Source organism: Acipenser ruthenus, chromosome 15 (assembly GCF_902713425.1).
Source record: "Acipenser ruthenus chromosome 15, fAciRut3.2 maternal haplotype, whole genome shotgun sequence".
Taxonomy (NCBI): Eukaryota; Metazoa; Chordata; class Actinopteri; order Acipenseriformes; family Acipenseridae; genus Acipenser; species Acipenser ruthenus.
In genome coordinates this window covers 31,445,312-31,458,635 of record NC_081203.1, presented here as the reverse complement: position 1 = coordinate 31,458,635, position 13,324 = coordinate 31,445,312, and the positions used below count along the sequence as shown (strand labels likewise).

The following is a 13,324-nucleotide window of genomic DNA, read 5'->3' as shown; positions in this document are numbered from 1 at the left end:
TGAATGTACCTATTTATATTTTAAAGAAAAAACATTATTGTAAATTTCCTTCCTGTGTTTCCAAAAAATAATACTGTATATATATAGATATCCTATTTTATTTAATTTGGCTGTGGAACCTTCAATTCTTTAAGAGCACCAGCATGTGCCAAACGTGATCTATTATACAGAGCTCTAGAATCTTAGACTCCCCAGGATATCTAGCACATATTATTAAATCAAGCTACACTTTATCATCACTACTCATCATTCCAGGCTGCTCTAAATGTTTTTTCCTGCAAGCAGTACCTACATCTGCCAAGTTATTAAGCCCCTTTTTGAGCAGGAGAGTGAGCATGACAAATTTGCATTATTGCTAACCTTTATGCCAGTCTTACTAACTACCTAGTAATATACTGTGTTCAATGTTTTTCACATTTTCCTCACACCTCATTCTGAAAATTGTACATTGCAATGTGATTTTACAAAAAGTCAATAAGCATCTCTTTCTCCATTTCACTTACATTTTCTGAGTTGTGCAGCAGGATTACAGCACCCTTATACCATGATGCGAAGATTTGGGGATTTTCAGGCATTATTGGTGCTGGATACATTAAGCCCAATATGCTGTTAGTATTGTCCTAAATACAGGACATGCCGAGTAAAGAGTATATACAGGTATTCGTAATGACTGCTAACTTCCTGGGTGCCAGAAAGGCTGCAGTTTTATTGTCAAACCTGTCCAAAAAGTTCAACTGAAAGGAACCAGAGATACGCAAGAAAAGCTACTGGTTAAGGATCAGCCGCCTATACAGCTTCATACATTACTTGACATTATTTCAATCAAGTACCTGCAAGTGATTACATTTGGCATAAAAAAGAAAACAAACAAGAATTTAAATCAATTAGGTGGTAGGTTTAGAGATGGGAATGTTTATTAATGTAGTGTTTGATCATTGTGGCAGACTTTGTTATTTATTTAGTGGTTTGTCACAGTTCCGGTTGAAAAGAGGATTCAGTCTTATTTCTAGGCTTATTTATTTAGAGATTATACAGAGAATACCACAAAATCAGCAGCTCATCTTTGGAAACACCCACTAATAATAACAATAATAATAATGATAATAATAATAGTCATGAGAATGCCTGACACAAGCAGAGTTGGTGCCAAGAAGTTTAAATCAATAACAACTGGAAGCATGAATGCTGATATTCACTTGGAAGCAACTGAAATATCTTGAACATTTAAAATATGTGAAAAATAGAATAGCGTATCCAGCAATTGGACTAAAGCTTCATTGTAACTGTGATCAGCTATCCATATAGTAATAATGCAGTAACTGTGCTTATATCTACTTAACTGATCAGCTTCACTGCAGTCTTCTTAAAAACAAGTAAAACTTGAAAAAATACACAGAGGTTTTGCCAAGTGCCTTTAGTCAACAAAATGTGTCTACTTGTTTCATTTAAGTTTTCCCCATTTTGTTTTACGACAGGTATACAATGAAAAACCTCAACTGCCTAATTTGAGTGCCTTCAGAATATGGCAGGGGCCCTCATTAGTTCATTTCTTCATTAGTTAAGTTCTCTTAATTTGCATGAATTTGTTTTAAACTGAAGTAAAAAAACATCCATAAGTGTAACTGTATTTCATTATTTTTTCATTGTTTTTTTTTTTTTTTAAACTTGCATAACTTGTGTTAGGAATGCTGGATTTGAAAGAACAGATGTGTACCTGCAGCCTGCTGAACTTTGCCAGATGTGCTCCATCAACGACTTGTACTAGTTACATCATTTCTAAAATAAAGAAATAGAATTGCTTTTATGTTTGCACCTAGACTTATAAAAACACTGTGTGCAGCAGCCAGCTGTAAAACACTAACATGTGAGTGAGGATAGCTCTTGGAGAGTGAGTGGGGTTTTGAAAAACCTGTACATCCTGAAAAAAACAACCACTCTGTACAATAGAGGGGGGGGGGGGGGGGGGGGGCTGTTGATGATGTTACCAAAAGGATTTTGGTTAATAATCCTTTCAGTCATGAATTAATTTGGTCAAGCTGAAGAATGTGAATTGAAGTCACAATTAAGAGAAGGAATATTTTGTACACATATTTTGGTAAGGGACTATAAAGTCCCACCGGTACTTTAAGAACTCTAAATGGCACTGAGATAAGAACTTGAGGTCCCGGCAGAACTGAAAGGGTTAAAAAAAAAAAAAAAAAAAAAAGAGACGTTCAAACTCTGCAAATTCAGTTCTTCCTGGATAAATCACTATTCTGTTTGAAGGAGCATTTTAGATGAAAAAGCTGTGTTACTGTAAATACATCCAAACAGGCCAGGTGCTTTAGTGCCATGAAATTTGAAGCACTGAAGCCTACCACACTATTTTATTTCCTAACCTTGTCACTGTGGTGTTTCCAGGCTCTACTACACTACGGTGTTCTGAAGTCACGCTGCAAGAAACATTACAAATGTCACAACAAATCCACATCCCAATACATAGATTTAGTCATGGTGCTGTAGCTGTAAAGCACCTATGTATGAGAGCATATTTTTATTATCCAATTATATTTAAAAAAAAAGACTTGAAAACACATTGAGGAAATGCAACAGGCAAACTTGATTAAAAACCAAATCAAAGATCAAAGCTACAGTTCTTTTAACACTGACAGAGCCATGTGCATTAAGTTTCTTTTAAAGGGTTTTCCTACCCTTGTATGCCAGCCAGTCACATTAGTTTTAATGCCAGTGTCCAAAATATAAGATTCTCATTTATGTGCAATTACATTTGTCCTGATTTGGGGTCAAAGATTTAGAGGTAAAAGACTTTGTATTGAAGTGTATGTTTTGGGGGGTTATCATTAAGAGCCCATTCGTGTCATTTGCAGTTTAAAATCAAAATCTTCTTGTCTGTGGTCTGTGGTACTTGGTGCCATTCCCCCGCCCCGCCCCCACCAACACATACACACACACACACACACACACACACACACACACACACACACACACACACACACAATGTACATATACTGGTAAAAATTCCAACATGCCTGTGGCTTCTCTGTATGTCACTGCTGTGTTTTGTTTTTTTGGGGGGGTCACTGCAATAAGAGCAAACTTAAATTATAGTTTACCGATTGTGACCAACACTTGTGGACACCACCTAGTAAGCTGATAAACAACATACATTACCAGATGGCAGCGGACTTCAACCAAAAATATGCAAGCTTAAAAGGCACCAGTCCGATGCACAGCGGCATCTACAAACCTTGACATGCCTGGAGGTGTCAGCATAAAGATTTGTTTTAAGTTCATATATAGTGTATACCGGGACAGTTTGGCTGGTATTAAATTCAGCAGATTTGCTATGTTTGGGGATTTTTTCACAGCAAGTTCACAAAAAATGTCAGTTTTTCATTTATATTTTAATTTAATAAATGTTTACTTAATTAAATATGTCTCATTTACAGTAACTCATTATAGCATCTACACTGTAACTGCAGCAACTTGGAGAACAACATAGAAGGCCACCTAATCAATTACAGTATTTATCATTCTTATATGGCCCTTCACCAGTAAACTTTTACGATAAGCATTTGCTATCTCTCAGTTTTAAAACTATGGTTCACAACATAACACAGTGGAACGATGACAGTACTACCATGCAGTAATTCTAGGGCAGTATTGCCACGTGTGAAATCTTTAACAATAAAGCCAAAACGAAAGCTTCGAAATCATTTCAAACTGGTTAATAGACTAGCAAGCACTGGCAAAATCAGCACAGTTTTATACGGTGCAAAACGTTTTAACGTTTTGTTTTGTTTCTGGACTTCGCGATACCTGCACGATGCCTGCATTAATAGTAGTATCTACAACCTATCGACAATAACAATCAACCAGTTTGTTACAGACTTTCAACAAGTCTAACACAAACAATTTTGGCTGTTAATTAAACCCTTGTAAAATAAATAAATAAATAAATAAATACACACACACAAAATAATAAGAAAGAACATTCCTACTACAGCAGCAGGGGTAGTTTACAGTGCCTCTGGGTTTCTGATCGCATCATCAATTCCACATTTTTTAAATCCATTGATGGAAATGTCTGGTCTACATTTAATGTTTTCAAGCAAATTTGCTTCATCACTGCCATTCTGATATCCACTTTGATATCTGATACATTATTTCTGTTGTCCAGCGCTTCTTTAATCTGTTCTGTATATCAGTCTGACAGAGGGCGGGATCGCTAGGAGTACTGTATGCAACCCTTTGATTGGTGGAAGCATTAATGGTGATCCAATCAAAACAGCCATAAAGACCAAATAAAGCATCTGCCTGTTATACGATATAGCCTAGGTTAAGATGTAATTGGTTTTTTTTTAAAACCCTGAACCTTCAAACGCCCTTCAAACAGTCTGAGCTCCCCCAGGATACAGTCTGCACCCCCCCAGGATACAGTCTGCGCACCCCCCCTCCCCCCCAGGATACAGTCTGCACCCCCCCTCCCCCCAGGATACAGTCTGCACCCCCCAGTTGAGAACCACTGCTGTAAACAATGTTTATTACAAAAACTAATAGAGGGTTTAGTTTACATTGTAATTGTGGGTAACCATGCTTCATTTAGAATAAATGCCCTGCAAAGCAAATCGGATATATGTTGAAGCTAGTATGGGAAAACAACTGCTAAAACAAGACAAGCCTGTTTAATCTTGCACAGTAAGAACTCCTGCGTTCACATCATGTTCACCTTTCCAGTTCCTTTTTTAAATAAAATGTCAGTGCTAACAGACACTAATGCATAATGAAGATAATACTGGCAGCTCATTATATATACTGATGCGAGAATTTGGCTTCCTCAGGAAAAGTTAGCATGACTCAAGCCATCCTGAAAGTTCATCAGAAAGCGAACGGGAAATCAGCTACATGAGCTATAGTACCTAAAATAACTGCAACAGGCACCTCCGATTAGCACTACCCAAGTATCCTTAGGATACAGAAATGAATTGGCCCCTCAGTTCAAAGCCTTCTTACAACACAAGACTTTTTTTATTAGCTAATAAAAGCACTGGTATGTTAAAGACTGCTTGATGTGCACATTTCAAGAACTGATACTTTTCGGTCATTACATCTTTGAGCTAGGTGGAGCGATGAAAAATGATATCCTGAAACGAACTTCAATCTGGCATCTCACCCTGCATCATTTTCTTAGTAGCTTTAAACTCGTCAAAAGAGATAAGGAAACAAGAATAGTGTCTTTGTATTACAGGGCGTTTCTGAATTTCTTTTAAAATTAAAAAGAACTCAAATGGGCACACAAAGACACAGTTCATTAGACGGGCTGATTATGAAACTAACAATAGGCCATGATGAACACGTATCCTTTACACTTAATCCCGATTTGAACAGATTTTTCCAAATTGCTTTGTGAAGGGAATTACTGTTTATGCATAGACTAATGATGGTATAATGGTTAGTATATGCAACTGAATAAATAACTTAAGATGAAATGTCTGATTTTATACAACACTTGATTGTTGAAATGTAAACCTCTGCACCACTGTACTGTATTTCTGAAGATCTGTTGCTAAATTACCACAGTTCGTGGGGGGGCTCTTTATTGCTGGATTAAACTGGATTGGGGTCATTCCCACCACAATGTTGTTTATCAATGATGTTTCATGGGTATTTTGACACTAATGTTAGAAGTGAACACAACTGGCTGGCACAACCTTTGGCTCTGCACTGCACCCATTCAGAAAAACACTTCCCTGTCAATGATCCAGCCTCTATTTGTTAAAGGAATCTTAAATGTGGACTTTCTGTTATAAAGGTATTTTTGCAGTTTTCCCAAGCTTTTCCCATAGTTTTCCAGTTTATTTTATATAATTTACCATGCCTTTCAGGGCTTTACAATGCTTTCCTACGCTTTACTACACTTTACTATGCTTTTATAAGCAGTTCGAAAAAGAAGAATTCAATAAAATCCCATGGAAACCAGCAAACTGGACCATAGGGGGGTACATTATTATTTTTAATTGTATCCATTGAATGGCCCAATAAATACACAAGGATTAAATGAAACCAATTGAAAGTGAATCTTGTCTTATTAGTTGGCACTTGACCTTATTCAAATTGCCCCAGGCTATAAATAAGCGGATACGGATTATATAAAAGAACTACATTACATTTTCAAAAGAAAGGCAAGATTAAGGTCAACAGAAATCCTCACTGGCTTGGGTCTGCACTGCTTTGCACTGGAATTCCCTTTTCCCTTCACACGGAACATTTCCCTCGTACTCTAGAACAGCTTGTTTTAAGTTTCACACACAGTTATGCAATGTCAAGAAGTGAGCCCTTTATTTTCCCATTTGCAAAACTGATCACTACTGTTTTGGCATTTTGGCATGTAGCGGCAGGCAGCTGTGATGTCACAAAGTTTAACTTCACATAGCAGTTATGACAGACTAAAACGGGTTTCATCAGTCATTTCAGTATCCCGCCTCAGAAGCCTGTGTTACAGATGCTTATTCTGCAACACATCATTTATACACGGATACTAGTACCAGTGGTCAGGTCAGAGTTCTTTTTTTTATTTTATTGGCTCAGAGATATTACAGAAGCAACAGGATTAGTGATTTACTGTAATTTTATTTGTACTATTATTTAATAAAAGATCTGCCTAGAGCGTGTACCCAAGAGGCGCTTGTGTTTCTGGGATTTTCAAAGTCAGGTACTTACGTTTTATGCATCGATTCGTGCTGGGAGCCATGGCCCATCCCGTGCAGCAGCGTCCTCCACACACATTGGGTCTGGGAAGTCAAAGAACACAACACTTCAGCAACGGTTCAAGACAGGTCCTCCTACATCTGCACAGGCTTCAAGCTTCTAGAATACTGTATTTACAATGGGCTAGAATCTGCAGGCTTCTAGAATACTGTATTTACAATGGGCTAGAATCTCCAGGCTTCTAGAATACTGTATTTACAATGGGCAAGTCTGAACATACCTAGTAGAAATGAATTAACCAAATCTGATTTACAGTAATTACAACAAATATGAAGTCATGCATGTAACTATCAGCACTTCATAATACCCATTGTCTCTTATGTATTGCATCTGTTGTTTATTGAGGCTATACACAAGATGCTGCATTGCTGTTAAATTATTGAATAGAACATTACTTCTGTTCTATTAGAAAGTAAGTCTTTCCTCAAAACAGTCAATAAACCGTTACAAGTTTAAAACTGTAACATGCAATCCTTCAACCATATTTTTTAATCCCCTTCCCAATGAGCGCTGAACATTTTATAAACCACCAAATCGCCATGTATGTTCCCAGTAAAAACAGCATTTTAAAGTGGACAGTACAGTGCAATCGATTAATCCTGCATCAGCAGACACAATGCAAAGGCGAAACCAGTTCTGTACATTAACATTATTTTAGTGAGTGAAATCCTGCACAAGTGCTGGTTAACCTGGTAGGGATCTAACCTTATCCCTCCCTATTCATTCATTTGAAACAGATGGAAATACCTACAGTGGAGAGCTGGGGTGAAGACAGGCGGTAAACAGAAGTCAAGCAATTGGAAAGTGACCTCATACTTTGTACAGTAGCTCCCTTAAACCAGTGGCAGAGATTGAAGCATTTCTTACCAATATGAATGGCTTCTGAATTATGAATCCTGAAAGCAATCTGGTCTGTTCATCAGAGCGTTGTCACACATGCAAAGCTGTTGATCTCTTATGAACTTGCTTAGGAAGTGAGCCTCAAAGCCCAGGATCCAAACTCTTAAATATATAATATATTTATTTTGTTTTGGCACCCCTTAAATAAGTAGAAGGGCTTGAATAAACATCCATTTTGCTATTAATCTTTTCAAAGAGATTTATACAGGCTTTTGCCTGAGCGATATTGGCTTGTCTCCAACAAAACCCTTTCACCATAATGGAAGTGATGATTCTGGAGTGAGTTCCAAACAGGATACCAGGTTTGACACCTGCTTATTTGAAAGACTAATGCATCTGCTTATTCACTCAATATACCAAGACGCTATTTTCTTACAAGTCAAATCAAACTTTGATACAGCACCATGTTAACATCTTGGACCCAACAGTTGGAAAAACTTTCTCCTGAAAATAAAATAATATATCCACCAGGGAGAAGTTTACTCACACTTTGAAAGTCGCATGTTAAGAAAAATGCTTGTCTAATGGAATTGTTGCAAAACTGTTTATACTTCAGTGTGCGTACAAATCCTCAAGGCACTCATGGGAACAAGATGCTATATTTTGTCTCATTTAGGCTCTCTGTTAAATGATTGAAAAAGTAAGACCTGTATGAAGGACCACCTATCTATAACTCTGCATGTACCGTTATATATTCTTCAACTTAAATCACCAGGAGTTGGAAACCACTATAAGCCTATGTAACAGGGAGGAGGCTGGGCGTGAACTGGCGACCCTGCACACTGCAAGCAAGCGTCTTAACCGCAATGCAAACGTGGTTTTAGAACACTTAACCTCATCTCATCTGACTAACAGGGGACAGGACAGAATCCCACAAAAATGCCTATTGCACCTGTAAAAATAAGTTTCACATAGTCTGTTGACCAGTTATTATCATTAGATTTGACTGTAAATAAATACATAACACAAACGTGAACAGATGCTTTGGGATCCTGAACATTTGCAAACCAGACCTTTTGGCTCCGAGGCGAGACCACTGGGCTGCCTCCTATTTGATCCTTGCTCTCTGTTCATGTAACAATAATCAGAAGAATGCAAACCCTTAAGAGTTTCCCCCATGTTGAAAGACACCTTCAGAACTCCAGATGAAACCCATAAAAACGTTCAACCCCAGCAATTAATTTTTGAATAAAGGGGTTATTTTAGGCACAGCTTATTTCTCTTCGTAATGTATACAGATCTGGAAAAGTTGTTTCCTCTATGGTTTCCTGAGCTGCTAAAGGTTACAGTAAATTTTTGCTGAACGCATGCTGCAGGGTTAAATGATTGTTAGTTTTCAATGCTAGGATGATATTATGGTTAGACTTCAAGCAGATGGTTTATTCCAAATCCACATGGCCGTTTTACTCGAATGAAAGTTTTGCGTTTTATTAGACGATAAAGATAAAGGTAATGTTAAATCTTTCTGCAGGGGTGTGCTAAAAAGTAGGAAAAAAAAGAACAGATGTTTCTCAAACAGGAATCTACAAATCACTTTATTTCGATATTTTTCTTATACCAATTCTTCACTTGTTATGGTCTCGCTTGTACTACAGTAAATGCCAACTTCACTTTACCTAAATAACTTCACTGGTGTGATGTTAAACTTGCAATAAAAATGGCGTGCCGCTGCAACTACTAGACTTGTGGGGAGTACAATTATCATTTTTTTTTATATCCTGAAGCAGTGTTTGAGAGAAGGGAAGTATAACAACCTTCAATTGCCTCTAGGGGGCACTGCAGAGAACCTAGGAATGCAATGAAAGCATGTTGAAGTTCTGCTGTAAAATCAAACATTAACTTCAGCTAAGTATTAAATGTGACTATATTTCAGAAAGCCCATGTGAGAAATGCACAAGAGATGTGGATTTGATATGTCTAACAACCCCAAAGCACTTGTTTTCTATAACATTTTGATAAACAACCAACAACACAGCTTTTTAAACCTGAACACAGTATGATTTGCTTATACAGCCACTGGAGAAACTATATACAGTTAATTTTGAAAATATGTATCAAGTAAGGATGGGAGCTTATTTTTGAATCCATCTATATCCCTTAATAGATGGACAGGGCTGGGACTTATCCAAGTTACACTGAAATATTCAGGATAAAAGTCAACACCTTATCAAAACCATGTGAAAAGCAGGAAAACCATATCAGTTTTGTTGAACACAAACCCATGGTTGCAGAATGAATCAAATAAAACAGGAGCGAACACTTCACGCAGTATTCAAATGTGTCAGGCTATTTCTTACCACTGACCTATGTACCAATCGATTATAACCCGAATTGAATTCTAGATACAAGAAGCTAGGCTACAGTTTTCTAAAAGGAATATTCTAAGACATCAAAAGCAGAATGATTTTGTCTTAAACTGTAAAAGGTATTTTTTTAAGTTGTTTTCAATTGCTAGTTAGCCCTATAAGTTGTGTTATGCATGCCAGGTGTAAACTGTTTAAATAAAATAGTAAGTGAAACAAGAATTGACGCGGTCAAGGAGCTTAGGAAAAGGCTGAATAACTGAGCACATATGAAAGTGACATTTTTGACAAGCACTTTTCTATTAAAATGGATTAAAATGCAAAAACCCACGTACAATCCGAACATAAAACCAAAAGAAATAAATAGGCTGATCCTTTCTGAAGAAAAACAAAGCTTAAGGTGCTAATGACTCCAGAATGGGAGGAATGTAATCCACAGTAAAGTACAAATGTGAAGGTTTGAGATTTAAGGAGGATTTCATCATTGGGCTCACAAGCATACAAAGCCTGGTTTAAAATGCCTTATACCGTAGGTAAAATGACAGCGGCAAATTCAAGAACGAAGCCAAAAAATGTGACCGTTTGAGGCAGAAAACAGAGACTGTTAAGAAATCTCATGAAAAGGGGTATATCCAGCCAGATTCAGTGCAGATGTCACATTTGTTTTAGTTTAATTCCTGCAAATAACGTTCTGCCACAGTACTACTGTACACGGCATCCTGTTAGCTGGATACAGTGGGATATTGCAGCAACATTACTGCACAGTAATTGCTTTTAGTCATCAGCGAACATGTTTCAATCGGTCTTTGCTACACATAAAGTACACAGCAGTACAAGAGGGAGCTTTCTGCCCCCCTGAGGGTAGAAATGAGAGCTAAGTGAGTCAGGATATTGGCATTGTCCAGATGCCAACCACAATAATAAAAGGAAATGTGTCATACAAACCAATTTGAAGAGTGAAAGTGTACCTGAGATGTGTGTACATCAAGAGCGTCTGGGTCATTTGAATGAATGAAATCAGATTCAGACTAAACATATGACTAACTGAGAACTAATGTTGTCAATGTGTGTGCCCACTTATTACCGTAACTGCTGGGTATTTCTCAATTTTTGGGGGGGGGGGGGGGGGGGGCATCTGGTGGTCTAAGGATATACACAGTGCTACTAAGTTGCTGACTAAATGTCCATAATGCACTGTATAGTTCTATGAGATAGTATTCTTTTGTATTCATTTATACTATATTCAGTTATTCTTTTGACATTTCAGCACTGCTCAGCGTATTTAAGCCCTTAGGCTAAGACCAGTAGGATCTGGCTACCTATTTTGAGTGCCATAAAGTATTTCATTGATATGCAATTAACAACTGATCCCAGTTTAGTTATATGTTAATAAACATTCAATAGATATGCCATCTGTGTTTATAGATCAGCTGTAAACAATGTGTCTGCAATAATGTATTTAAAAACCTGCAAATATTAGTAAGAGATAGTTATCTATATATTACATACTGTAGAACAGTACTAATGCAACAGTGAGAGGTTACATACACATCTGCTTAAACAGACCTGTATTTAACCTCAACACATTTAAACACCGAATATGTCTGCACCACACTAGTGGGGTCTAAAGTAGCTTCACCTATGAACCAATAACATGCAATAATCTAGCAATAATGCAAGAACACTTCAATTTAATGCAATAACATTTGCATATACAAGTCGATGCCAGCATAAACGTGATTGCTTACCCCACAGGACGTCTAGGTGCTGCAGTCTTCTGTTTGGAGTCTCCATTGTTAGCAGGGTTCGGTCTGGCAATCTGCCTGGTTCTGAGCCGGGAGGAATAAGCCACCACTCGCTGTTTCAGTGATGCTGGGATTGCCTCTCTGGCTATGGTAGCGCCACTCTCCTGGGGTAAAGCATCCTTTACTGGCGGTGCCGTAGGGACGATGCTTTTCACTGGGACTGCAGGTTTACTTTCTTGCTTTGACAGCAGATTTCTATTCTGCTGGGCTGGTACTGGATTATTTGCCCTTCCCGAATGAGAACCGTTGGTATGAGAATGTGAAGGGTTAAATACCCGGGATGTAACAGGACCATTCGTGCGATACAGACTTGCACCATGCACTCTAGCTGAGTAATTATTGCCCTGACTCCTGGCTCGCGCCTGGCTCCAGGTATCTCGTGTACCTGTGCTCTCGAGTCTTCCTCCAGAATCCCTTTGAGAGTCACAAAGTGCAAGCGGCATTGTGACTAACACCATTAGAACTAAAATCCTCAATCGGTCCATTCTTAATCCGAACATACAAAAAACAAAAAGAAAACGCTGTAGCAATTATCCAATATGTGTCTGAAATTGCAGCTGTTTTCAATTACTCTTAACAAAATGTAATTCTAACTAAAGTCACCTGCACTCAAAACCTCCCTAAACTTTTTTTTTACGAATCGTAATATTTCTTCAAGAAAAAGAAAGGCGAAGAAGAGGGAGCTGAACTGTTAGATTATTCCGTTTCATAATGCACAGGTTATCGCGTTCATTATATTTATTTTAGATTAGGAAACGTTCACTTCAGTTTACTAAATATCGAATTAAAAATGTAAACAAGCTAAACTCTAAAATGCTAAGCGCTTTCTTGCTGTTTGTGCATAAACTGTCCAGCTTTTATACCCGCCTGTTCTGTCCCTTAGCCTAACAAAAAAAATAAAGTTTTCTAAGAACTTAAAAGTTTTGGAAGAGATGTGTTTTCCCAATGCTAAACTAGCTCCACAGTTTCAAGTGAAAGTTGCCTTGCAGTTTAAATTGTGCTCCTGCAGCTCTGACCACCTCCTTGGATCTGAAGTCACCGGGAAATTCTTGAGGGTTTGCATGGGTTTTATTTTTGGTAACTCCCACTTTTTTGTCTTTTTGATTCTTGCATGCCCAGAAGACACTCTCTCTCTCTCTCTCTCTCTCTCTCTCTCTCTCTCTCTCTCTCTCTCTCTCTCTCTCTCAAAACACTGACGTTAACTTAAAGCCAATCTAAAAAAAAAATGCATATAGGAAAAATAAGTGTTTAAGTTACAGTCTTAGCTTGTGTTGCTTGTTTTGCTGAGAGAGGGAAAGTAAGCAGTGACATCTGGGTGATGCAGTAGACGAAGTATCATAAAATGCCTGAACTGCTTTTTTTCCACATGTTAACTGTATAAAGTGTAGGGATGTGAACTGAACTCATTCCATTTGACATTGTTCTGGGTCTGGGTTGGAACCATGTTCAATAAATGATCATTTGGTGAGCTATTTGTATTTAACCATTTTGTAAAGGCGGTTAATTGTCATTTAAATAATAAAAGGAAGCTAGGTGGTGCAGTGGGTC

General features: G+C 37.8%; 1 protein-coding gene across 1 annotated transcript in view; it reads right to left on the bottom strand.

The window, feature by feature from the left end:
• The window catches only part of LOC117422309 (latent-transforming growth factor beta-binding protein 2-like), a 96,831-nt gene extending 83,946 nt beyond the window's left edge, over positions 1-12,885 (bottom strand). Inside the window, exons 1-2 of the mRNA XM_058987902.1 lie at positions 11,720-12,885; positions 6,721-6,791 (exon numbers count right to left, since the gene is read on the bottom strand). Of these exons, the coding sequence (XP_058843885.1) occupies positions 6,721-6,791; positions 11,720-12,276 (628 nt within the window). The 5' untranslated portion in view covers positions 12,277-12,885. The remainder of the gene's footprint in view (positions 1-6,720; positions 6,792-11,719) is intronic.
• Between the last annotated feature and the right edge of the window lie 439 nt (positions 12,886-13,324).